Source organism: Sus scrofa, chromosome 12, assembly GCF_054392235.1.
Source record: "Sus scrofa isolate SSC_HxYL_T2T_F1_AM1 chromosome 12, Sscrofa_HxYL_maternal_Yorkshire_Landrace_v2.0, whole genome shotgun sequence".
NCBI classification, from domain to species: Eukaryota; Metazoa; Chordata; class Mammalia; order Artiodactyla; family Suidae; genus Sus; species Sus scrofa.
Genome location: NC_139394.1, coordinates 2331422 through 2359345, shown reverse-complemented (window position 1 = coordinate 2359345; position 27924 = coordinate 2331422). Strand labels below are relative to the sequence as shown.

The 27924-nt window shown below is 45.8% G+C and overlaps 1 protein-coding gene across 1 annotated transcript; it reads right to left on the bottom strand.

The window, feature by feature from the left end:
• Nucleotides 1-1742: 1742 nt before the first annotated feature.
• Nucleotides 1743-27839, bottom strand: EIF4A3 (eukaryotic translation initiation factor 4A3). The gene is given in 12 exon segments (NM_001100193.1): nucleotides 1743-1966; nucleotides 2309-2436; nucleotides 2529-2636; nucleotides 4909-5024; nucleotides 5978-6116; nucleotides 6650-6791; nucleotides 21283-21363; nucleotides 21706-21838; nucleotides 22914-22976; nucleotides 24511-24577; nucleotides 25140-25212; nucleotides 27655-27839. Coding segments are annotated over 12 exon segments (1236 nt in total). The 5' UTR covers nucleotides 27824-27839; the 3' UTR covers nucleotides 1743-1949.
• Between the last annotated feature and the right edge of the window lie 85 nt (nucleotides 27840-27924).

Here is a 27924-nt window from a genome sequence, read left to right as displayed (position 1 = left end):
CTAGTACCACACTCTTGATTACTGTAGCTTTGTAATATTGTCTGAAGTCTGGGAGAGTTAAGTTTTGTTTTGTTTTTTGCTTTTTTAGGCCACATTTGTGGCACATGGCAGTTCCCAGGCCAGGGGTCAGATCAGAGCTACAACTGTGGGCCTAGGCCACAGCCGCAATCATGTGGGACCCAAGTCACATCTGCGACCTAAACCACAGTTCATGGCAATACCGGATCCCCAACCTACTAAGTGAGGCCAGGGATCAAATCCTCACCCTCACAGATACTAGTTTCTGTGACACCACAAGGGGAACTCCCTCCTGCTTGGTTTCTGCTGCACAGGATTGCTGTGGCAATTCTGGGTCTTTTATGGTTCCATATAAATTTCTGGATTGTTTGTTGTAGTTCAGTGAAAAATGGTATTTTGGGGGGGCCATTATTCCACCTAGGCATAAAGTTCTTCGTAAGTCCTCAGCCAGGTATGGGCAAGTATCCGCCCCCCCCTTGCTCATGCTTTTTAAGTATAATCTTGGGGAGGAGGAAGTGTTGGATTTCCCACCTGATTTCTAATTGGAATAGAGTTCACATACCACACAACCTACTTCCATAAAATGCACAACTCAGGCTCTGCAGCACAATGGAACTCTAACATGCACAGCTCAGTGCGTTGTGGTACAGTCGCAGCACTGTGCAGCCGCTCGCCTGCCTAGTTCACTGCCCTATACTTACTAGCACTCACTCCCCGTTTCCACCTCGGCCCCCAGAACACCACTCATGTGCTTTCGGTCTCAGGATTCACTCCACAGGACACTGTGGCCTTTTGGGACTGGCTTCTGCCCCAAGTCCATTTTCAAGGTCCATGCACATCCTGTAACATCTCAGGGCTTCATTCCTTTATACCGCTAAGTAATATTCATTCTGGGCACTCACCATGTCCTCGGCTGATGGGCATTGGGTGATTTCCACTTTCTGGCCGTTGTGAATAATGCTGTGAACACAACTAACAAGACACACAAGCACCGTGTTTTCTCTCAACACTCATGTGCCAAGGGTCACAGCTGAACCCACCTGGCCTGTGATACTAGTGGCCCCGGCCGCTCTCCCAAGAACCCCCGCCCACGAGTGTCAGTGCAGCTGTTCCAAGGCTGCCCCCCCAGCCCCCTTTCCCGGTGCCGGAGGACACCCTGGTGAAGGCCTCATGCAGCCTGCACTCCAGACTACTACCCACAGCAGAACTACTCTAACTGCTCCTACTGACGCCACCATCAGGTGCCCCACACCCTTGCCAACCTTCAGGGTGAATGGTTATGAAACCTTCAGTAATCACATGCCACTTCTGAATCACCACCAAGGATACACGTTTCTCTCTTACCCGACGGGACAGCATCTGAGGCTGAGCTCAAGTGTCTTACCTTCCAGCTTGCTTCCTTGCTGACCCCTCCTCAGCCGTGACCAGTGGGCTCATCAGTCCAGAGCAGCTGGCTGGCTCCTAGTCACCTGCCCAGGGCCCCCTTTCTTGCCCCCTGCACCCCGAGACAGATCCAGGCAAGCCCGGAGAGAAGTACTTATGCTCTCAACACGCTCCTGCTGTTGGTAAGATATGGGCTCAGGCACCATCTGGGGAAATGCGGAGAGCTCAGCACTTCAATTTCACCACCTTCAAGACTGAAAATCGAGTGAAGTGAGTGCCTAAGATCATAGAGCAGGTTACCAAAAAAGCCGGGGTGTCACCTTAAAAAATACAAGTTAGAGTTTATGGGAAAAGTTTTAAATGTTTAATGAAAAAGACTTAACGGCAACCATTATTTACATGTGGGTAAGAAAAGGTGGCAGATTCCCCAAAGCTAATCCTGGGGAGGCTTTTGAGACGAAGTCACACAAACCTCATTAAATAGAAACTGCCCCTAAATATTTCCAAATTGATACAAAATAGGTAGAAGTCTCCAGGGGGTAGATTCTTCAGATCAGATCAGCAACTGAAAGCAAAGAAAGATTACACAATAAGGAATAATACAAACTAAAGGCTCATAAAAGGCTTTTTTTTTTTCTTTCCATGGCAGCGCCTGCAGCACATGGCAGTCCTCAGGCTGGGTGAGAATCAGAGCTGCAGCTGCCAGCCTACACCACAGCCACAGCAACACTAGATCCTTAAAGTCCAAAGGGCGAGGCCAGGGATCGAACCCACATCCTCACGGATACCGCATCGGGCTCTTAACGCACTGGGCCCAATGGGACCTCCTCACAAAAGACCCCCAAACCAGCGTCGAGGGGCCTAACTCGGAGCTGCGACAGGCACAAGCGAGGGCGTATTTTCTCACCGTTCATGGGCATCTCGTCAATCTGAGTGGAGTAGTACTGCTCAATGTCTCTGAGGATACGGATGTCGTCGTTCTTTACAAAGTTTATGGCCACGCCCTTTCGGCCGTAGCGGCCCGATCGCCCGATTCTTCAGGGACAGAGCAGAGTTACTTTAGTGCACAGCAAACCCGACGGCAGGAGTGCACGAGGAGCGCGGAGCGGGGAGCGCCTGCGGCGTACCTGTGTATGTACAGCTCTCTGTTGTTGGGCAGGTCGTAGTTGATGATGAGGGACACCTGGGGCACGTCCAGCCCCCGGGCCCAGACGTCCGTGGAAATGAGCACGCGGCTGCGAGAGAAAGGGCATCGGGACAACCGCCTTGGCACTAAGGGTCAGACAGCTACGAGCGTGTCAGGGACCCTCACGCTGGCCTGTCCCCCGGCTGAAGTGCTAGGGATGCACCAGAAAGCCCTGGTTAGCAGACTGAGGGCCTGTGTGCTACCTGACACAAAACAACTGGTGTCTCCGTTTGCTTAGAGCCGGTCCCAAACCAATACCTGGGGTGGACACTTTGTCTAGCAAAACTCAAGCACAGCAGGCTCACTGGTCCTGCTGCAGGGTTCACAGCATCCTCAATTTAGAAATGCCTCTCACACCACTCCAACCTTCACACACCAGAGGCCCACCCAGCACCAGAGTGGCTGGTCTGAACATGTAAAATTCACATCAGATTTTGAACACTTAGTACGAAATTTTAAAAAAGCCTCATTCGTGTTTCCAATGCTGATTATACAGTGAAGAGATGTACCAGGTTGAATAACATGTTTACTTGAATGATGTTCCTATTAGACTTCGCTGGTCTAGAAGCATTCCAAGTACGAAGGGGCAGCAGAAGAGAAAAAAAAGCTCTAAAAAACAGGAGAGGGGTTGCTGCTGCCAGATCATCACCAATAACGGGAGCCCCAGAGGCAGAGGAAAGAATGGGGCCAAAGCAGCAGCGAGGGGTGAGGCCTAGAAGCAGGAGTCACCTTACACCAAACAGGAGTAAGACGGGACCACCCCTGGATCCATCGGGTAAAAAAAGCTGGAAAAAAACAGACCTAAGGAGCAACCTGCAGAAGAGACATCGATTTTTACACAGAATAGGGAGGGCCAACTGCACTGGGCCACTTCCTATAAAGGACGTGAGTGTCCACAGGCTCCTGGGACCAATCCCACTTGGACTGCCTCCTTCAACACATCGGAAGGGTCAAGATGAAGTAGACATTTGCAGTTTAGAAACTAAGACTTTTTTATCGGCCGCACTTGAGGCTGGCAAAAGCTTCCAGGCCTGGGATCGAACCCAAGCCACATCAGTGGCAACGCCAGATCCTGACCTGCTGGGCCGCCAGGGAACTGCTACTCTGCTACGAGCAAAAGCCCAAACGAAATACAGAAAGACGTTCTTCAGGCAGAAGGAAGTGCAGCCTGATGGAAGCTCCCAGGAGCGAGAAGAATAACGAGTGTGGGCCTCGCGTCCCTAAATGGAAAAGCTCATTACATGAAGCGAAAGAAGTGGAGAAGGGGGGTCACTGAAGGCGGGGTTTCAAGTTCTCTGTGCAGTCAGGGGAGACAGCGGCTGACGACTCTCCAGGGCAACCACTAACTAAAATAAACATTTTCCAAAATGAGAAGTGGGGAGAGGAATAATAACAAAATCCAAACTAAAGAAAGAGAATCACAGGAAGAAATGACAAGTAAAATGCACTTACAAGGCGGTCCATTTAAACCCAAATACGTCAGTATTTACGTTAAATGAAACTACACTAAATGTTCCAGTTAAAAGACAGCAATCATCATCACATGAAAAGAAAAGGAAAAACAAAACCCAACTATATGCTACTTAATCCACCTAAAGCTTAAGCCTGCAAACCGGATGTGAGGCGGGGTGGTGGTTGCTAAGAAGACACCGAGCACGCAGGGTCCGTCCTACAGCAGGATTGGGAACAGCACTGGCAGCGGAGGGCAGACACTTGGCGGTGACAGCTAAGTCCTCCGGAGGGAGATCCAGTCATGCTAAACTCGGACACAGAGTCTCGGCACAGAAAGCAAGAATGGACAGAACCCCCAAGAGGAAGACAGCAGCCTCAACCCTGATGAAACAGAGGTAAGGCGGGGGGCGGGGGGGGGATGCAGGTCTGACAAACAGAGCGGGCAGCTGAAAGCCAGAAGACAGGCAAGCGCACTGCGCCAGCACCGCACAGCACCCGTCTGGTCCGAGCACAGAGAAGGTCTGTAAGAGGACCCCCGTGCGGGGACAGAAAGCAAGTCTGAATTCCCACGGAGGGCTGAAATCACACACAGCGAGTTCTCTGACTACAGAGGAACTAAGCTACAACCAATACAAAAAGATTAACAGAAAATCCCGATTTATATGTGGAAACAGCAAAGTAAGTTTCTCAGTAAGGCAGCCAACCTACATAGCGAAGGCCAGTTCTCACCTCAACCTAATCCATCACACCCCCAGCCCCCCCAAGCTGACCTCCCGGAGCTCAGCTGCAGGGGAGAACTCGGAACCACCCGTGAACGCTGGCCGGCTGCACCTGCACCGGGACCAGGGCAGAGGGCACAGCTGACCCACCTGGCACCCGAGCGGAACTCCTTCATGATGGACTCGCGCTCCTTCTGGGGCATGTCCCCGTGCATGGATGACACGGTGAAGTTGGCTTCCCTCATCTTCTCCGTCAGCCAGTCAACCTACAGACGGAACCAGCAGATGCTGCCATGAGCTCACAAACCAGAGACTGTACTCAGGATGTCCTGTCAGTTCCTGCAGAGCCAATGCGAATACTCAGAAAGCGATCTGAAAATGCAGGCTAATCTCCACTGGAATTTTGCCCAGCACATATCAGGGCAAAAAATTCTCTAGAAAAAAAAACAAGGGCAGGGGAGGCGGGTGGAGCTCCCGCCGTGGCCTAACAGGATCGGCAGCATCATGGGAACACTGGGATACAGGTTCAATCCCCGGCCTGGCACAGTGGGTTAGGGATCCTGCACTGCCACAGCTGTGGCTTGGGTCACGACTGTGGCTCAGATAGTCCCTGGCTTGGGAGTTCCACTGGTGGCTCAGCTGGTTAAGAACCTGACCAGTATCCATGACGATGTGGGTTTGATCCCTGGCCTCGCACTGCCACAACCTGTGGCATAGGTCACAGATGTTGCTGGGATCCCTCACTGCTGTGGCTGTGGTGTAGCCCATAGCTGCAGTTCCAATTAGACCCCTAGGCTGGGGACTTCTACATGCTGCAGATGTGGCCCTTAAAAAAAAAAAAAAGGACAATACATCGCTGTTCTCATTTGAAATGTAAATTCACACTTTCTTTGGAATGTGGTTCAAAGAGACCTGCCAGGGGTTCTCAGCTCTGCCTGCACGTCAGCATCACTTGGGAGCACAGAACCAGGCCCACATCCCACCTGAACCAATGGCCCTGAGCCTTCAGTTGTGTGGCCGGACCAACATCCTGGACACGCTCACGTGTCTACCCACTGTCCACGAAGACTTAGAGCTAAAGAGCAGACACCGTGGCCGCCAGAGACCATGTGCTGAAAGCCTGACGCAGGTACTGCTGGCCCTTGACACAGAGTCTGACCTAGGTTCTGTGAGAAGCCATCTTCAGTTTTTGCCTCAGGGACATTAAAGGGGCGCGTACCTTCCTCTTGGTGTTACAGAAGATGACGGCCTGAGTGATGGTGAGTGTGTCATAGAGGTCACACAGGGTGTCAAACTTCCACTCCTCTCTCTCCACGGCCACAAAGAACTGCTTGATGCCTTCCAGAGTCAGCTCATCACTGCAGGACAAAGACAAGCCTGTCAACTCATCCTTCCAAAAGGACCTGAGAGCACATGCAGGCCAGGCACTGTCCAAGCACCAGCCCGACCCTGGCAGCCCAGGAGCCTGGTCATTAAACCCCTGCCCTCCCGCCAGCCACATCCTCCCAGGAGCCAGCACCTCTGCTGTCCCTTTAACAGCCTGGATCAGTCTGAACCTTTAATAACCACCAAACCTTGTATGTGGTTTCAAATGTTCAGCTGTTCAATAATATGTACATAACCAATAATATCATAACCAATGATAAATAATCTTGTTGATAAGTAAACACTATCAGCAAATTTTAAAATCTGGAATTACTGAATCAAAAGAGAATGTATAAAAGCTGGCCTTTCCCCCAAACTATCTACAATTTTATTTCCATTGCTCTAGTTATAGAAATATCCTCAAACCTGGCTTTTCAAAAGAGAAAAGGATAAATAGTTTTCACGTTTGAAACCCCAAATACAACTATGCTGCCTCAGTCCCATCTGCGAAGCAGGGCGTCCTCACCGTTTCACCAAGATGCGGATGGGGTCGGTCATGAACTTGTTGGTCATCTCTAAGATCTCGTGGGGCAGCGTGGCGCTGATGAGCACCACCTGCGTGGCCGGGGGTAAGTACCTGTACACGTCGTAGATCTGCTCTTTGAACCCTGGGACAAAGGGTGAGACACACGGGGAAGTTTTAGGCTGCACAAATCCAACGCCAACTCTTCACACGTAATCTAACGCATTTGATGTCGTCGTGAGGTGCAGACGTCACGAGGAACCTTCCGGCAGAGCTGGACCAAATTCTCGCACCCCTCTCATCTCCCGGGTGGGATTACGGCCCCCCCACCCCCGAGAGTCCTGGATGCCAACAGTTAAAAGCAACAGAAACCCGAGCCCCGAGAGGCCAACAAACGTGGACCCCTGCAGGTGATGACGACTCAGTTCCAGCTGCTGCTGCCCTGAAAGGATCTGCATCAACTCTGGCCAGATCTGCCACATTTTAAAACATCTGGATTTTCACCAAAAAATACTCCCATAGACATCAAACCATTACGCGGTCCACCTGGAAATGTTACATGTCAATTTCACTTTAAAAACCTCGGGGGGGGGGGCACGATCAAAATGAAGCTCACCTCCTCCCTCAGATATGTCAAAAAATACATGTGGAAAAATTCTCACACAGTATCTACTCAACACTAGACGAAGACCTCAGACTTCTGAAAGGGCAAGAAAACCTCCCCATAATCGGGGAGGAGTGAAGGGAACTGAGACGGGACCTGCGGCCCCGGGAGGACGCTGTTGAGGAGGAAAGGTCCCACACCCAGAAAGTTCTCCGCCAGGACGGAGGGGAGCTACGAAGCCTGGGGAGGAGTTAAGCAGCCGGCACAGAGAGTGACCTGCACAGAAGGTCAGGGCTCCCGCCCTGCAGGCCCAGCCTGATGTGCGTGTCCACCAGTGCAGGTGGGAAACGGGTGCTGAAGTGCTGGCTCGAGAGCTTCACCTGGCTGAGGAAACTGCCCCAAGGGGCGGGAGTCAGGTGCAACCACATCTGAGGGTGTAGTCCAAGGAACCCCAGGCCTGCCTTAGAGGCCAGGTGACAGTGTTTGGGGGGGTGCCCAATGGGAGGGGCGTGACCTGCCATTGCCGCCTTTTGCCCTTCACACACTCTCAGGTGGGAGTCATTGCCATTGCTATCGCGGTTACAGGGGTACACAGAAGGTGCCACCACTGTGGAGAGCCCTGGGACAGGCACCAGCCACGTCTGCACAAGCCTATGAAAGGGATGATAGCCGACACATGCTGGCAAAACAGGTGGCAGGCATTCATACTAAACTGAGCCCTCACACCAAAAATATTAAACCCACACAAGCTACACAGGGACACTCCCACATATAAACAGCCCTCCAAGAACACAGTAGCCAACAGCTTCTCCCAAACTCAGAGTAAGAGAAATATAAGTAAAATGAAGAAGCAGAGGAACCACTCCCAGTTAAAAGACCAAGAGAATTCCCCCAAAAGAACAAAAAATGAAACAGACCTCTTCAGTCTAAAGATACCAATTTAGCAAAGGAGGCGATGAAAATACTGAAGGAATTAAGAAAGGCTATCAAAAGAACTGCGAAGTACTGTAAAAAGGAACCATAAGCTATAAGGAAGAGCCAAGAAAAATTAGAAAACTCATTTGCCAAGACAAAAGCTGAGATAAACGCAATGAATAATGCAGAACAAATGAATGATCTGGATGACAGAATACTAGAAATCACTCAATCAGAACAGCAGACAGAGAGCCAAACAACAACAAAAAAAAAATGAAAGAAACGTAAGAGACCATGGGATAATATGGTGTGCCAATCTGCACATAACAGGGATTCCAGGGAGTTCCCGTCGTGGCACAGTAGTTAACGAATCCAACTGGGAACCATGAGGACACGGGTTCGATCCCTAGCCTCACTCAGTGGGTTAAGGATCCACCGTTGCCGTGAGCTGTGGTGTAGGTCGCATATGCGGCTTGGATCCCACGCTGCTGTGGCTCTGGTGCAGGCTGGCGGCTACAGCTCTGATTAGACCCCTAGAGCCTGGGAACTTCCATATGCCACAGGTGCGGCCCTAAAAAAGACAAAAAGACCAAAAAAAAGGGATTCCAGAAAGCGATTCAGAAAAGCAGATTAAAAATGTATTTGAGGAGTTCCCGTCGTGGCACAGTGGTTAACAAATCTGACTAGGAACCATGAGGTCGCAGGTTTGATCCCTGCCCTTGCTCAGTGGGTTAACGATCGAGCGTTAACGTGAGCTGCGGTGTAGGTTGCAGACGCAGCTCGGATCCCGCGTTGCTGTGGCTCTGGCGTAGGCCGGGGTCTGCAACTCCGATTCGACCCCTAGCCTGGGAACCTCCATGTGCCGCGGGAGCGGCCCAAAGAAATAGCAAAAAAAAAAAAAAAAGTATCTGAAAAAAATACATACATTTGAAGAAATTATAGCTGAAAACTTCCTACAACTAAAGAAAGAAACAGATCTCCAGGTAAAGGAAACAAAAAAAGATCCAAGGAAGATGAACCTGAACAGACCTATACCAAGAAGCAATAAAATGGCAAAAATTAAAGAGAGGATTCTAAAGGTGGCAATAGAAAAACAAAAAGTTAATTACGAGGGAATGCCCATTAAGGCTATCGTTTCTGATTTCTCTACAGAAACGCTGCAAGCCAGAAAGGGTGACAAGATACCCAAGTCCTGGAAGGGAAAAATCTGTAACCCAGGGCACTCCACCCAGCAAGATTATCATTCAGAATAGAAAGAGATAGAGTTTCTCAGACAAGCAAAAGCTAAAAGAATACAGCACTGCTAAAATGATACTAAAAGCAATATTGAAAGGTTTTCTTTAAACAGAAAAGAAGTGGAGTTCCCGTCGAGGCGCAATGGTTAACAAATCTGACTAGGAACCATGAGGTTGCAGGTTCGATCCCTGGCCTTGCTCAGTGGGTTAAGGATCTGGCATTGCCTAAAGCTGTGGTGTAGACGCGGCTCAGATCCTGTGTTGCTGTGGCTCTGGTGTAGGCCGGAGGCTACAGCTCTGATTAGACCCCGAGCCTGGGAACCTCCATATGCTGCGGAGGTTTGTCTTTTTGCCTAGAAAAAGGCAAAAAGACAAAAAAAAAAAAAAAAAAAAAAAGTAAAAATGTACAGGAAAGAGAAAATCTAGAATGTGTTTGAGCCTGTACGGCTACCAGTCTAAGGCAAGTAGATAAGGAAGGGGTTATTCAACACACTTGAAAAACAGGGTAACCACAAATCAAAAACAAGCTCACTAAATAAAAAAAAAAATAAGCATAAAATAAAAGGAAATCATCAAAACATAAAGGAAAAGTGAAAGAAAAGAACAAAGAAGCAGCACACAATCAACTGGAAAAAAAGATTTGTTTCTGTTTGTTTTGGCCATGCCCGTGGCATGTGAAAATTCCCAGGCCAAGGAATGAACATGCACCACTGCAGAGACCCAAGCCACTACAGTGACAATACCAAATCCTTAACCCATCTGCACCACAAGGGAACTTCGACAACAAAAAAAGGAATACAATGGCCACTCCTATTACCATGTCACCAAGTAGGAATCTAACTACTTGTAAAATTCCCAGTCTGACCTAACTCAGATTGCCTCAGTGGTTTGACAATTCCAAGTATGAATAAAAACCACAAATTTCACTCAGGAAAAATAAAAGTTTAAAATAGCAATAAATACATATCAATAATTACCTTAAATGTCAATAGACTAAATGCTCCAATCAAAAGACACAGATTGGCAGACTGGATAATAAATAAAAGCCTGTACTATGCTGCCTGTAAGAGGCCCACTTTAGGACAAAGGATGCACAGACTAGAAAAACATGTTTCATGCAAACAAAAACAAGAAAGTGGTGGTTGCAATACATCTATCAGCCAAAACAGACTTAATGACAAAGGCCATTAAGAGAGATAAAAAGGGGAGTTCCCATTGTGACTCAGCAGTAACAAATCCAACTAGTATCCATGAGGACACCGGTTCAATCCCTGGCCTTGCTCAGTGGGTTACAGATCCTGAGTTTCCATGAGCTGCAGTGTAGGTCTCAGGCGAGGCTCGGATCTGGCATTGTTGTGGCTGTGGTGTAGGCTGGCAGCTACAGCTCTGATTCGACCCCTAGCCTGGGAACTTTTTTTTTTTTTTTTGTCTTTTGTCTTTTTTTGTTGTTGTTGTTGTTGTTGCTATTTCTTGGGCAGCTCCTGCGGCATATGGAGGTTCCCAGGCTAGGGGTCCAATCGGAGCTGTAGCCACCGGCCTACGCCAGAGCCACAGCAACGCGGGATCCGAGCCGCGTCTGCAACCTACACCACAGCTCACGGCAATGCCGGATCGTTAACCCACTGAGCAAGGGCAGGGACCAAACCTGCAACCTCATGGTTCCTAGTCGGATTCGTTAACCACTGCGCCACGACGGGAACTCTTAGCCTGGGAACTTCTATATGCTGCAGATGCAGCCCCAAAAAGACAAAAAAAAAAAAAGACATATTATAATAAAAGGGGAGTGAGTTCCCACTGTGGCTCAGCAGACTAAGAACCTGACTAGTATTCACAAGGATGCAGGCTCAATCCCTGGCCTCACTCAGTGGGTTAAGGATCTGGCATTGCTGCAAACTGCAGCACAGGTCACAAGTGCAGCACGGATCCTGCATTGCTGTGGCTATGGTAAAGGCCAGCAGCTGTAGCTCCAATTTGACCCCTAGCCTGGGAACTTACATTTGCCACAGGTGGGGCCCTTAAGGAGAAAAAAATTTTAATGTGATAAATGAAATACAAAAGGATAATTTTACACTTTAAATATATGCACCTAATACAGGAGCACCCAAATACATAAAACAAATATGAATGGACATAAAGGGAGAAATTCCAAGGACACATTAATAGGAGACTTTAACACTCCACTCACATCAATGGACAGGTCTTCTAGACAGAAAATCAATAAACAACAGAGATCCTAAATGGTATCAAAGGACAGTTAAATTTAATTGATATTTTCAGGATACTACACCCAAAAAGACAGAATACACATTCTTTTTAAGTGCACATGTAATATTCTCTAGAACTGACCACATACTAGGGCACAAAACAAGCCTCAACAAATTTAAGAGTGTAGAAATTATCTCAAGCATCTTTTCTGAACACAGTGGCATGAAACTAGAAATTAACCACAAAAACAGAAATGAGGAAAAAAAAAAAAAAACAGATTACATGAAGACCAAACAACATACTTCTAAAACCAATGGGACAATAATGAAATGAAGGGGGAAATTTTTAAAATATCTTGAGACAAATGACAATGAAAACACAACCATAAAAATCTATGACAGGCCGCAAAAGGAATCCTTAAAGGCAAGTTCACATTGGTACAGCCCCAAAAAATCTCAAACACACAACCTAAGCTATCACCTAAAAGAATTAGAAAAAGAACAAACTAAACTTAAAGTCAGCAGAAGGAAGGAAATAATAAAGATCAGACAGGAAATAAATAAGAGATTTAAAAAACATTAGATGAAAATCAATAAAACCCAGACCTGGTTCTTTGAAAGGGTTTAAAAAAAAAAAAAAAAAAAAAAAAGACAAACCTCTGGCCAGGCTAACCAAGAAGAGAGACACCAAGTAAAATAAGGAATGAAAAAGGAGACATACAACTGATACTGCAGAAATAGAAAAAAACCATAAGGGAAGACTATGAACAATTACATGCCAACAAATAAGACCACCTAGAAGAAATGGACAAGTTTCCAGAAACATAGAGCCCCCCAAAACTGAAGAAGAAATGGATAAACTGAACAGACCAGTCACTAGAAGTGAAATAGAATCTGTAACTGAAAAACTCCCTACAACAAAAGTCCAGGATCAGATGGCTTCACAGGCGAATTCTAAAACATACAAAAAAACTTTTACCAATCCTTCTCAAACTCTTCCAAATGACTGTAAGGAGAGAACACTCCCAAAATCATTCTATGAAGCCACAATCACCCTGATTACCAAAACCAAAGACACTACCAAAAAAGAAAACTACAGGCCAATATGTGAAAGTTCTCAACAAAATAGCAAACCAAATCAACAACATATTAAAAAAGATCAAAGATGTTCCTTTGTGGCACAGTGGGCTAAGGATCTGGCATTGATTGTCAACGCGGCAGCCTGTGTTGCTGCTGTGGCGCCAGTTGAATCCCTGGCCCGGGAACTTCCATGTGCCGTGGATGCAGCCAAAAACTTTTTTAAAAAGGTCATACACCATAACCAAGTGGGATTCATCCCAGGGTCACAAGGATGGTTTAACATATGCAACTCAATCAGTGTGATTCACCACATCAACAAGAGAACACACAGAAACCACAAGATCATCTCAACAGATGCAGGAAAAAGCATTTGACAAAATTCAATATCCATTAATGATAAGAACTCTTACCAAAGTGGGCACAGAGAGAAGATATCTCAACCTAATAAAAGCTATTTATGACAGACCACAGTCAACGTAATACTCAACTGTGAAAATCTGAACACCTTCCCATTGAGAGGTTTAAAAAAACTTTAAAATCACACCCCCTGAAATAAAATACTTAGGAAGAAACCTGACCAAGCAGGTGAAAGACTTACATGCTGAGAACTACAAAATGTGAATAAAGGAAACTGAAGATGATTCAAAGAAATGGAAAAACATTCCATGCTCTTAGACTAGAAGAATTAATATGGTTAAAATGGCCATACTACCCAAAGATAGCTACAGATTTAATGTGATCCCTTATCAAATTACGCATGACATTTCTCAGAGAACTGGAATAATCCTGACATTTATATGGAACCGTAAAACTCAGAGGAAGAAAGCAGAAGGCATAACTCTCCCAGACTTCAGACAATACTACAAAATTATAGCAATCAAAACAATGTGGTACTGGCACAAAAACAGATATATGGATCAATGGAATGAAAAGAGAGTCCAGAAAAAAAAAAAAAAAAACCACACACATTTGGTCAATTAACCTTTGACAAAAGAGGCAAAAATATACAATAGGAAAAAGACAGTCTCTTCCACAAGTGGTGTTAGGAAAGTTGGACAGTCAGGTGTAAATAAATGAAGTGAGAACACACTCTGGCACCAAACACAAATGTAAACTCAAAATGGTTTACTTTTTGAGTTTTCCTGCTGTGGTGCAGTGGATTAAGACTCCTACTTCACTGGCTTGGGTTGCTGTGGAGCCTTGGGTTTGGTCCCCAGCCCTGCTGCAGGTCACAGCTGCAGCTCAGATTCAATTCCTGACCTGGGAACTTCCACACGCTGTGGGTGCAGCCATAAAAATAAAGAGAGACCAAGAAACAGAAGACATGATTCCCAGAGATCACAGGCAAAACACTCTCAGACATAAGTCACAGCAATGTTTTCTTAGGTCAGTCTCTCAGGGCAACAGAAACAAAAGCAAAAACAAACAAATGGGACTTAAAACCTATGAGCTTTTGGACAGGAAAGGAAACCATAAACAAAATGAACCAACCACCTACAGAGCAGGAGAAGACATTTGCAAAGGAGGCAACCAACAAGGGCATAATTTCCAAAATATGCAAACAGCTCATATAACTCAGTAACAAAAAAACAACCCAACTGAAAAATGGGCAGAAAACCTAATTAGACATTTCTCCAAAGACAGACAGATGGCCAAAAGGCACATGAAAAGATCCTTAACCTCATGCAGATTAGACAAAAAAGCAAAAGCCTACAATATGCTCTCTAAAAGAGGCTCACCTTAATGCAAAAGACACATACAGATTGCAAGTGAGGGGATGGGAAAGATATCTCATGCCAATGGACAAGACAGGAAAGCAGGAGTTGCAATATTCCTATCAGACAAAATAGACTTTAAAATGAAGGCCATTAAGACAAAAGACGCTATTTAATGGTAAAAGCATCCATTCAAGAAAAGGATATTACAATTGTCAATATCTATGTCCCTAACACAGGAGCACCCAGAGACCTACAACAAACACTAACAAACACAAAAGGAGAAACTGATGGGAATACAGTAATAGAAGAAGACTTTTACACCCCACTCACATCAACGGATAGATCCTCTAGACAGAAAAACAATATGGCAACAAGAGACCCTAAATGACACAATAGAAAAGTTAGACTTGGCGTTCCCGTCATGGCTCAGTGGTTAACAAGTCCGACTAGGAACCATTAGATTGTGGGTGTGATCCCTGGCCTCGCTCAGTGGGTTAAGGATCCAGCATTGCCATGAGCTGTGGTGTGGGTTGCAGATGTGGCTCAGATCCTGCGTTGCTGTGGCTATGGCATAGGCCGGCAGAAATAGGTCCAATTAGACCCCTAGCCTGGGAACCTCCATATCCATGGGTGCAGCCCTAGAAAAGACAAAAAGGCAAAGAAAAAAAAAAGTTAGACTTAATGGACATTTTCAGGACATTACATCCAAAAAAATCAGAATACACATTCTTCTCAAGTGCACATGGAACATTCTCAAGGATTGACCACATACTAGGGCACAAAACTAACTCCAACAAATTTAAGAGTACAGAAATTATTTCAAGTATCTTCTCTGACCACAATGGCATGAAACTAGAAATCAACCACAGGAAAAGAAATGAGAAAAAACTGACTACATGGAGACTAAACAACATGCTACTAAAAAACCAGTAAGTCAATGAGGAAATCAAGAAGGAAATCAAAAAATACCATTGAAAATCTATGGGATGCTGCAAAAACAGTGCTTAGAGGGAAATTCATAGCAATACAGGCCTTCATCAAAAAAGAAGAAAAATCTCAAATGAACAACTTAACCCACCAACTAAATGAATTAGAAAAAGAAGAACAAACAAAACCTAAAGTCAGCAGAAGGAAGGAAATCATAAAGATCAGAAAGGAACTCAATAAAATAGAGATTCAAAAACAATAGGAAAAAAAAAAATCAATAAAACCAAGAGCTAGTTCTTTGAAAAGGGAAACAAAACTGACAGACTTCTAGCCAGACTCATCAAGAAGAGGAGAAAAAAAAACCCAAATAAAATAAGAAATGAAAGAGGAGAAATCACAACAGATATTGCAGAGATACAAAAAAACCATATGAGAATACTATGAACAACTATATGCCAACAAATTTGACAACCTAGAAGAAATGGACAACTTTCTAGAGACTTACAGCCCACCAAAACTGAACCAAGAAGAAACAGATCAACTGAACAGACTGATCGCTAGAGAAGAAATTGAATATGTCATAAAGACACTCCCTACAAATCCACATAAAGACACTCCCTACAAATCCCTACAAGTCCAGGACTAGATGGCTTCACAGGCAAATTCTACCAAACATACAAAGAGGAACTTATACCCGTCCTCCTTAAACTTTTTCAAAAGGTTGAAGAAGAAGGACCACTCCCAAAGACATTCTGTGATGCCACCATCACCCTAATTCCAAAACCAGACAAAGATATGACCAAGAAAGAAAACTATAGGCCAATATCTTTGATGAATATAGATGCAAAAATTCTCAACAAAATCTTACCCAACCAAATCCAACAACATATAAAAAAAGATCATACACCATGACCAAGTGGGATTCATCCCAGGTTCATAAGGATGGTTCAACATACCCAAATCAATCAATGTCATACACCACATTAACAAAAGAAAAGTCAAAAAACCACATGATCATCTCAATGATATGCACAAAAAGCATCTGACAAAGTCCAACATCCATTCATGATAAAAACTCTTACCAAAATGGGTATAGAGAGAACATACTTTAACATAATAAAAGCCACTTTTGATAAACCCACAGCAAATATAATACTCAATGGAGAAAAGCTAAAAGCCTTCCCATTAAAATCTGGAAAAGACAAGGATGCCCACTCTCACCACTGTTATTCAACACAGTACTGGAAGTCCTAGCCACAGCAATGAGACAAACCAAAGAAATAAAACGGACCCAAAATGGAAGAGGAGAGGTAAAATTGTCACTGTATGCAGATGACACGATAACATGTACCTAAGGACTCCACACAAAACTACTTGAACTGATCAACGTATTCAGCAAAGTAGCAGGATACAAGATTAACATTCAGAAATCAGTTGCATTTCTGTACACTAACAATGAAATTATAAGGAAAGGAATACAAAAACACAGTTCCTTTTAAAATTGCACCCCAAAAAATTAAATACCTGGGAATAAACCTGATCAAGGAGGTGAAAGACTTATATGCTGAGAACTATCCCTATTAAATCACCCATAACGCTTTTCACAGTACTAAAACAATCCAAAAATTTATATGGGACCACAAAACCAAGCAGTAGGCATAACTCTCCCTGACTTCAGGCAATATTATAGAGCCAGAGTAATCAAGACAGTGTGGTACTGGTACCAAAACAGACAAACAGACCAATGGAACAGAACAGAGAACTCAGAAACAAACCCAGGCACTTACAGTCAATTAATCTTCAACAAAGGAGGCAAGAATATAAAACGTGAAAAAGACAGTCTTTTCAGTAATTGGTGCTGAGAAAACTGGACAGCTGCATGCAAATCAATGAAACTGGAACACACCCTCACACCATGCACAAAAATAAACTCAAGGAGTTCCCGTCGTGGCGCAGTGGTTAACGAAGCTGACTAGGAACCATGAGGTTGCAGGTTCGGTCCCTGCCCTTGCTCAGTGGGTTAACGATCCGGCGTTGCCGTGAGCTGTGGTGTAGGTTGCAGACGCGGCTCGGATCCCGCGTTGCTGTGGCTCTGGCGTAGGCCGGTGGCTACAGCTCCAATTGGACCCCTAGCCTGGGAACCTCCATATGCTGCAGGAGCGGCCCAAGAAATAGAAACAACAAAAGACAAAAAAAAAAAAAAAAAAAAAACTCAAAATGGCTTAAAGACTTAAACGTAATACAAACCACCATTAAACTCCTAGAAGAGAACATACACAAAACATTCTCTGACATCAACCGTACAAATATTTTCTTAGGTCAGTCTCCCAAGGCAACAGAAATCAAAGCAAAAATAAACCAATGGGACCTAATCAAACAGACAAGTTTTTGCACAGCATAGGAAACCATTAAAAAAAAAACAAACCAAAAAGACAACCTACGGAATGGGAGAATATAGTTTCAAACAATGCAACTGACAAGGGCTTAATCTCTAAAATATATGAACAACTTATACAACTCAACAGCAAAAAAACCAACAACCCAATTGAAAAATGGGCAAAAGACCTGAATAGATATTTCTCCAAAGAAGATATACAGATGGCCAACAAACACATGACAAAATGCTCAACATTACTGATTACTGCATATATCCGGGCAATGTTTCCTTGAAAAAGACACACGCACGTTCACTGCAGCACTATTCACAATAGCCAAGACATGGAAACAACCTAAACGTCCATCAACAGATTAATGGATTAAGATGTGGTACATATACACAATGGAATACTCCTCAGCCATAAAAAAGAACAAAATAATGCCATTTAGAGCAACATAGATGGAACTAGAGACTCTCATACTAAGTAAGTAGAGAAAGACAAATACCATATGTCATCACTTACCTCTGGAATCTAACATACAGCACAAATGAACCTTTCCACAGAAAAGAAACTCATGGACTTGGAGAACAGACTTATATTGCTGAGGGGAAGGGACTGGGAGGGAGTGGGAATTTGGGGTTAATATATGCAAACTATTGCCTTTGGAATGAATAAGCAATGAGATCCTGCTGAATAGCACTAGGAACTATATCTAGTCACTTATGATGGAGCATGATAATGTGAGGAAAAATAATGTATGTATGTGAGACTGTACAGTACTTTGCTGTACAGTAGAAAACTGACAGAACACTGCAAACCAACTGTAATGGAAAAAATAAAAATCATTTAAAAAAAGATGCTTAGGAGTTCCCGTTGTGGAGCAGTGGTTCACAAATCTGACTAGGAACCATGCGGGTTCAATCCCTGGCCTTGCTCAGTGGGTTAATGATCCAGCGGTGCCGTGAGCTGTGGTGTAGGTTGCAGATGCGGCTTGGATACCGCGTTGCTGTGGCTCTGGCGTAGGCTGGTGGCTACAGCTCCGATTCGACCCCTGGCCTGGGAACCTCCATATGCCTCGGGAGTGGCCCCAGAAAAGGCAAAAAGACAAAAAAAAAAAAAAAAGATGCTTAACATCACTAATTATTAGAGAAAAGCAAATCAAAAGTACAATGAGGTACCACCTCACACTGGTCAGAACAGCCATCATCAAAAAGTCTGCAAATGCCAAATGCTGGAGAAGGTGTGGAGAAAAGGGAACCTGCCCACATTGTTGCTGGGAATGTAAGTTGGTGCAACCACTATGGAAAACAGTATGGCAATTCCTCAGAAAACTAAGAATTACCATATGATCAAGGAATCCTAATCCTGGGCATATATACAGAGGGAACTACAATTCAAAGAGATACATGCACCCCTATGTTCGCAGGAGCACTACTCACAACAGCCAAGACATGGAAGCAACCTGAATGTCCATCTACAGGAGATGAATGGATTAAGAAGATGTGGTACATCAACACAACGAAATACCACTCAACCATAAAGAAGAATGAAGTAATGCCATTCACAGCAGCACCGATGCTGTAAGGTTATCAAATTAAGTGAAGTCAGAAAGACAAATAAATACCATGATATCACTTATATGTAGAATCTAAAATATAACACAAATGAATCCATCCAGGAAACAAGAAGACTCAAGGACACAGAGAAGACTTGTGGTTGTCAAGGAGGAGGGGGTTGGAGGAGGGATAGAGATGGAGGCTGGGGTTAGCACATGTAAGCTGTTGTATACAGAATGGATAAACAAGACCCTATTATATAGCACAAGAATATTCAGTATCTTATAAGCCATAACAGAAAAGATATACACACACAGATGAATCACTTTGCTGTTCAGCAGGAATTAATACATTGTAAATCAACTATACTTCGATTTAAAAAAAACCCTCCCAATATGGAGTTCCCGTCGTGGTGCAGTAGTTAACGAATTCGACTAGGAACCATGAGGTTGCGGGTTCGATCCCTGCCCTTGCTCAGTGGGTTAACGATCCGGCGTTGCCGTGAGCTGTGGTGTAGGTTGCAGACGCGGCTCGGATCCCGTGTTGCTGTGGCTCTGGCGTAAGCTGGTGGCTGCAGCTCCTATTAGACCCCTAGCCTGGGAACCTCCATATGCGGTGGGAGTGGCCCAAAGAAATGGCAAAAAGACAGAAAGAAAGAAAGACAGAAAGAAGGAAGCACCAAAAAAAAGTTAAAAAAACAAAAAAAAAAACCTCCCAATTAAAACAATGCAACTAGTCTACATTATTTTGCATGGTACAGAATGAATAAAACCTCCTGGCAAACAGGACCTCGCCCACAGGTCCCACACCACCACCTCTGCAGGTCTGGGCAGGACAGGGCTAGGACAGCCCAAGAGAACAGGGTAGGCTGCAGAGATCAGGGGGCCCAGATCTGGAGACCTCACCCTGCAATAACTGTACCTTTAACTCAGCTGAAGGGCAGGGCCTCTGGGTATGGGGCCCCACAAAGAGGCAGGATGGAGGGCAGCTCCAAGGGAACCCCTTGGTATGGAAGTGAGGCCGAGGAGGGGGTGTACAAGGAGAGGAGGCGTAAAGAGACTGTGCGGCACTGCCCACAGCTGCTTCAGACATGGGACAGGGTTACTGAACTAAGGTGACAGCTGTTATCACGCATTCCCAGTCGCTGTACTAAGAGCACAGCTGCTATCATTTAGGAGTCCTGACACATTTGTCTTCATAAGGTTTGATAAAAGCAAATTAAAAAGGAGTTCCTGCTGTGGCACAGTGGGTCAAAGATCCGGCATTAATGCAGCTGCAATCAGATTCAATCGCTGGCCTAGGAACTTCCATGTGCCACTGGTGAGGCCAGAGGGGGGAAAAAAAAGCCTAAAAAAATACATCCGAATTTAGAAAATTAGTTTGAAAAATAACTGATAAAAGCGTGGACAATCAATAAACGACCAGTGAAATAAATTATGGAACATCTATGGAAGTTCTTATTGTGGCTCAGTGTTTAACGAGCCCAACTAGTATCCATGGAGATGCTGGTTCAATCCCTGGCCTCCATCAGTGGGTTAAAGGACCTGGCATTGCTGTCAGCTGTGGTGTAGGCCGGCAGCAGCAGCTCTGATTCCACCCCTAGGTGAGTTTCCCTATGTCATGGGTGCGGCCCTAAAAAGCAAAGAAAAGGAACATCCATACCACACGATACCTTACTGCCAGGCAACATGATTCATTCAGCCCTGTTCTGCCCCTTGGCCACACCCCGGTCTGCTCCTCAGCCGGCGGCTGTGGTCACCCAGCAGGCACACGGAGAACAGCACCCCAGCAGTCTGGCTGACATGCTCTTGTTCTGGCTGTCCTCAGTCTTACAAACCACCCCCATAAAGAGATCAAAATACAAGTTTTATGTTCCTAAGTGCGCCCAAGGCATGACTATCTTCCACAAAGAACATACTTCCTATACTCAGAACAGTTCACTAGCGCCACATCTCAATTTTATTGTAAAAACGTGGGAATTTTCTGTCAGTAGAAAATTAATGCTTTTGCTCCTCCTACCTTTATTTAACATTTCATCAGCCTCATCCAAAACCAACATCTTGATGGCACGTGTCCTCAAACTTCTGCGACGAATCATGTCTATAAAATCAGAGTTTGAAATAATGAGACCTCGGGCTCTGAGGAAAGAGCCAGCCCTTACAACCAGTGTCCACCGCATCTCAGGGACCCCCCTCCAGCTCTTACAAGTTACTCAAATGCGTAAGGCCACCAGGCAGCCTATCAAATTGGAAATGGTCCTTTATTTTTTTGGTTTTTAGGGCCACGCCTGCAGCAAGCATATGGAGGTTCCCAGACTAGTGGTCACATCAGAGCCACAGAAACTCGAGAACCCGCATCCTCAGGGATACTAGTCAGGTTTGTTGCTGCTGAGCCACAACGGGAACTCCTGTTGAAGCACTTCTTACAGACAAAAGTGATTACCAAAGACTCGCCCAGGTGTGCCGGCGACAACGTGCTGTCCATAGTCCAGTTTCCTGATGTCCTCCCCGACGTTGGTGCCCCCAATACAGGCATGGCACTGGACGTTCATGTAGTCACCCAGAGCGAGGAGGCCCTGAATTAAAACACACATTCATGTCCAGCGTCTGTCCCGAGACCCTACAGAGTCCGAAACACGAGTCCCCAAAGTGAAGATCACTGTACATTCTAATTTAAATGATCCCTGAGTGTTATTTATGTCATTATTCCCATCATGAAATTCCTTCAGGTCTTCTCCTACTACTCTTTTCTGTGCCGGAATGAAGTCAACTTACTGGTTTCTTATTACAAAAGCCGTAAGTTTTAATTACAGAAAAATAAGAAAATATGTAAAATAATCCTATCCACCCAGAGATAACATTAACAGCTTAACAGATGTTCTTCCAAAGTGTTTATACTACACATGCAAAACAGTTAAAATTATTTTTAAGATGGATTTATTTGTCGGAAAAATTACAGTTCTAAGATTGCAAAGATCGATTAAAATTACACAAGCTACACTAAAAATGACTCTGTATGGAGTTCCCGTTGTGGCGCAGTGGTTAATGAATCCGACTAGGAACCATGAGGTTGCGGGTTCGATCCTTGCCCTTGCTCAGAGGGTTAATGATCCGGCGTTGCCGTGAGCTGCGGTGTAGGTTGCAGACGCGGCTCGGATCCCGTGTTGCTGTGGCTCTGGCGTAGGCTTGGCAGCTACAGCTCTGATTGGACCCCTAGCCTGGGAACCTCCATATGCCATGGGAACGGCCCAAGAAATAGCAAAAAAAATGACTCTGTACAAACCAATGAACATGATATGTGATTTACGGCAAAAGTTAGGAATTAGGGGAAAAAAACCTGATAGAACAGAAAATCTGGATTAGACTGAATCAACCAGTTGGCTTGGAGAGCATGGGGGTTAGGGAGGGAGGTCAGAGATGCTGGCCTACCTACAGACTCCAGACACCCCGAACCCCACCTTAGTCAGAAACCCACATACGACTTCATAGTTGGCCTGCCTACCCTTGGATCTAGCAACTTCAGATCACACAGTGCAGTAGTAATATTCATTTTTAAAAGCCTGCAAATAAGAGGATCCACACAGTTCAAACCCATGTTGTTCAAGGGTCAACATGCTACAGATATGATACTGCCATTTTTAAGTGTCTCACCTTCTGGATCTGTACAGCTAACTCTCTCGTTGGAGCCAAGATCAAAGCTTGGGTTTCACGAACCTGGTAAAATAATTTGTCAGAAAATAGAGAATCTCAGTATTTTCAAGGCAGACTGCACTAATTCAGGCTCAGATCTATCTTGAATATTACCTCACACTAATAACATCTGATTTCAGATAATGAACCTGAATGTTACTTAAATCGCACATCCAGCAATAATGGGGGATACAGGAAAGGCCTGTTTGCAGATGAGAATTTTTACTAATTAAAAAAAACCTCAGGAGTTCCCATTGTGGCTCAGGGGACTAAGAACCTGACTATGAGTTCCTGCTGTGGCTTAGGGAAAACAAATCTGACCAGCACCCACGACGCTGGGTTAAGGATCGGCGATGCGGGCTCAGGTCTCACATTGATGTGGCTCAGGTGTAGGCCGAGGGCTACATCTCCAATTCGGCTCCTAGCCTGGGAACCTCCATATGCCGAGGGTGCGGCCTTAAAAAAAGACCAAAAAAAAAACCCCCAAAAACAAACAATCCAACTAGTATCCATGAGGATGTGGGCTCGATCCCTGGTCTTGCGCAGTGGGTTGAGGATCAAGCATTGCTGAAAGTTGAAGTGGAGGTCAAAAATGCAGCTCTGATGGGATCACTAGCCCAGGAACTCCCACGTGTGGAGTCTCAATTTCCAGGTGGATCAATGGGTTAAGGATCCAGCGTTGTCACTGCTATGACTTTGGGTTCAAGCCCTGGCCTAGAACTTCCACATGCCGTAGGCAGAAAAAAACCAAAAATAACAAAAAATCCTCCAAGTTACCAAAGGCGAATGTCGGGGGGGGGGGCTGTGGATAAATTAGAAGTCTTGGATTAACATATACACACTAGTACATACAAAACAGACAACCAACAAGAACCTACTATACGATACAAAGAACGATACTTCGTACCTTATAATAAGCTATAATAGACAGGACGCTTAAAGAGAATATATATGTATGTTTAACTGAATCACTCTGCTGTACACCTGAAACTAATACATTACAAATCAACTATATTTCAATAAAAAAACTTTAAACTTCCCACTTTAAATAAAAAGGACTTGGAGTTCCCGCCGTGGTGCAGTGGTTAACGAATCCGACTAGGAACCATGAGGTTGCGAGTTCAATCCCTGCCCTTGCTCAGTGGGTTAAAGATCTCCGGCGTTGCCATGAGCTGTGGTGTAGGTCGCAGACTTGGCTCAGATCGTGCCTTACTGTGGCTCTGGCGTAGGCTGGCAGCTACAGCTCCGATTAGACCCCTAGCCCGGGAACCTCCATATGCCGCGGGAGTGGCCCAAGAAACAGCAAAAAAAAAAAAAAAAAAAGACTTTCTGACAAGATATTAGCTCAGATATTAATAATTAAGATTCTCTTAAAAAAATTTTGAGCCGCCGTGGCAGCGGCCCAAGAAATGGCAAAAAGACCAAAAAAAAAAAAAAAAAAAAAAATTTTTTTGAGCCAATACAACTAGAGATATTTAAGAATTGTACTTCTTAAATCACAGCGGATAAAGGAAGTATTTCCCCAAGATTAAAGAGAAGTTTGAGAGAGGCAGATTACCTGAATATCCAAACACTGCAGGACAGAAATACTGAAGGTAGCTGTTTTGCCTGTACCAGACTGAGATCTAGGAGAGAAAACACAGAAAAATGGGATTTAGAATGATGGGCCACATGCCACTGCTCCCATCATGTGACCTCTGTCCAGCAGTGCTCCGGGGAAGCACGTGGGGAGCGTCTTACAAGTAGACCCCACTCCCCCACCGCACCCCCGGCCAACATCTTCACCTCAAGGGGGTGGGACTCAGGCACGTGTCCCAACTTTCAAATCACAGGTGATGGGGATAATAAACAGGAAGTGATGAAGCTGCAGAATCTGTAACTTCAGTGGCTAAAAAAGAGATTTCCTTTCATATAATCGTCTGATTTCAGACTCACGCAGCCAAAAAAAAAAAACAGGCAAATTGGGAATAAAGCTATTAAGAGTATTATACATAATCCCATTTGCCAAATGATAGGTAAGGAAATTGGGCTTTTTTAAAAAAGAGCTTTCCAGAGTGGAGGACACAAAAATAAAAAGTGCCTATGGCTGAATGCAAGGCCAGGGCTGGTCACGGCGACGGAAGGAGAAGCGCAAAGGCGCTGCTGTGCTGAGCAGCCCCGGCCCGGGCCCGGCCCCCGCAGACTCACTGTGCAATGACATCTCTCCCCTTGATGATCTGCTTAATAGCTCGCTGCTGGATTGCCGAAGGCTTTTCAAAACCTGTAAATTAGAGCAGAAAACAATTAGTTCTAACCGCTAGGACAGCATGCTTACAACCAGACGCTGGGGCTCCTCGAGGGCAAGGATGGGCTCTCTTTCTTCCTTTCTCTTTCGGCTGCCCCTCGGCATATGGAGTTCGTGGGTATGTGATCAAATCTGAGCCACAGCTGTGACCTACACCACCGCTGTGGCAACACCAGTTACTTTCACCCACTGTGCCAGGCAGGGACTGAACCTACATCCTGGTGCTGCAGATATGCCACTGATCCCGTTGCACCACAGAAGGAACTCCAAGGATGGTATGTTTTTTAAAAAAAAAAAAAAACCCTCCTGATGCAATGTCCAACATACTGAGCTCTCAAAAAACAGCTGTTGAACAAAGCAGGATTTGTGGACTTTTGTGGATTTTTTTTTTAGGGCCACACCTGCAGCATATGGAGGTTCCCAGGCTAAGGGTCGAACGGGAGCTGTGGCTGCTGGCCTGAGCCACAACCACAGCAACTTGGGATCTGAGCCACGTCTGCAACCTCCACCACAGCTCCCGAAACGCCGGATCCTTAATCCACTGAGCCAGGCCAGGGACTGAACCCACAATTTCATGGATACTAGTCGAGTTTGTTAACCACTGAGCAAGGGAACTCCAGTGGATTTTCTTTATAGTAACATATGATCTTATTTATACAGACAAAATCTCTGAGGAACATTGTTGCAAACAGAGACCCTAGTTAGGTTTAAAAAAAAAAAAAAGTTAACAGGTGGTTACTGCTGGAGAACAGGGGGAGGGAAGCTCACATCTTACTTCCATTACTACTGCATTGTTTGACTTCATTACAATAACCTGCATTGTTGGGGGTGTTTTGGCATCACTTGTTAAATTAAATAACCCATCACAGTCAGTCACTACTCCCTATCAGCAGTAAGTCTTTGGGTAGGTGACATCATCTAAAAACGAATGTCACCTACGCCTCCCGCCCTGGATGCCCTCCTGCCCTGGATGCGGCTGCGTGAACTGCAACCCCTCTACTGTCTGAGTAAACAAAACTTCATGTACAAATAATGGACATGAAATAATTCTCATAGTCTTTTAAAATGTAGTAAACTTCCCACTTAACACAAAAGCCAATCTAATGTGATTTAAACCCCTCATGATGACGCAGCAGGTGTTTCAGGGAAGGGAGGCCCTAGATCCCAAGAGGCAGGTGGGCTGTGAGCCTCACTACAAGGCTTAGTTGCTATAGTTCACCTCCCGTTCCCTCAGCACCTTCTCTGCACTAAACTGTCCTGACTCAAGGACTGCTGGATAAAAAAGATGCCCCAGTCCCAGGCATTAAGCACGGATGCTGCTCATTCCGGAGAGTAGCCCCAACCCCGCCTCTTCCGAGGCTCCCAGCTAGGACAACTGATGGCTCACAGGTCCCTCAAGCTCCCCTCATTCAAGAAGTGCTCCCACCATTACTCCCTGCCTGAGCAGAGGGCAGCATCACCGGTCCCATCAGCCACACACCTAGGATTTTCCTCTGCTGCTTACATCCATCTCCACCAGAAAACCATCATCTCTCCCCCGGACTGGAACAAAAAGCCTCCTAGCATCTCCCTGCTTGCTCTCCCGCCTCACCTCCACCCACATCAGACACCCCAATTCACTTCTAACTAAATATGGTCCTGTCGCTTCCTTGCATGAGACCCTCCAATGGCCTCCCCCACTGCACTCAGAAATAAAATGCTCTCTCTTTATCACCCCAGACTTCACTCTTCAAGATGTGGCCCCCTCCTCCCTCCCCACAGGGAGGACAGGAGATTCTGTTCCTGGAATGCCCCCGGCTCCGGGCTGCAGGACCCTGGCACCAGCTGCCCCCTCTGCCCAATTCTAACATAACCTTCTCATAACGGGCTCCTTAGCTGAGTCTCAGTTCAAATGCCAGGCCCTACTGGCAGCCACCTTGCCTATTTGCTCTACTAGTTTAACTCTCTCCTCCGCGCAGCTTGAACCAATTATCCCGCTTAATTTTCTCCGTAGCCATTACCATCGATTATAGAGTCCTCCTCCCAAATGTAACTTAAACTAAGGCTTAAGCTAACTTAACTAAGGGCACGAACCTGTCTGGTTCCCTACTAAGCCCCGAGTACCTAGAGCCGCGCACCTGGCCGATACAAGACAGTTATCCGCTGAATGAATGACTCCCAAGTGCCCAAAGGACCCTGCAGCCCTCTTAGGTCCCAGCAGGGCGCGCTGCCGGGAGGACAACACCCGAACCCGCCGGCACAGATGGGGGTGGATACGCGTGGTGAGGGAAGGGGTCACCCGTGACCCACCCCGGGCTCGGCCCCAACCCGGATCCCCGACCTTCAGGACCGCCACACTCCCAGTCTCGGGACCCAGCCCTCGGCCGGGCCCATGCTCTCCGGGCGGGCGCTCGCAGCCCGCGCCCCGCGCCCACCGACCGTAGGCATAGATGCCGCGCAGCAGGTCCTCCCGCAGGCCCATAGTGTCGAACGTGGGAGTCACGTCCACCTCCTCGCTGGTCTCGAATTCCACTTTGGTCATGTCTTCCTCTTTCAGCAGCCGCTTCCGCGCCGAGCCTGAGGTCGCCATCGTGGCCGTGGCCGCCATGATGCCGAGCGGGCTGAGAACCGACTGCGCGCCGCACCGGGAAGCGGAAGTAGAGCGCCGCGCCGTCGCCGCCGCCAGGAACTGACGGCATCGCGCGCGCG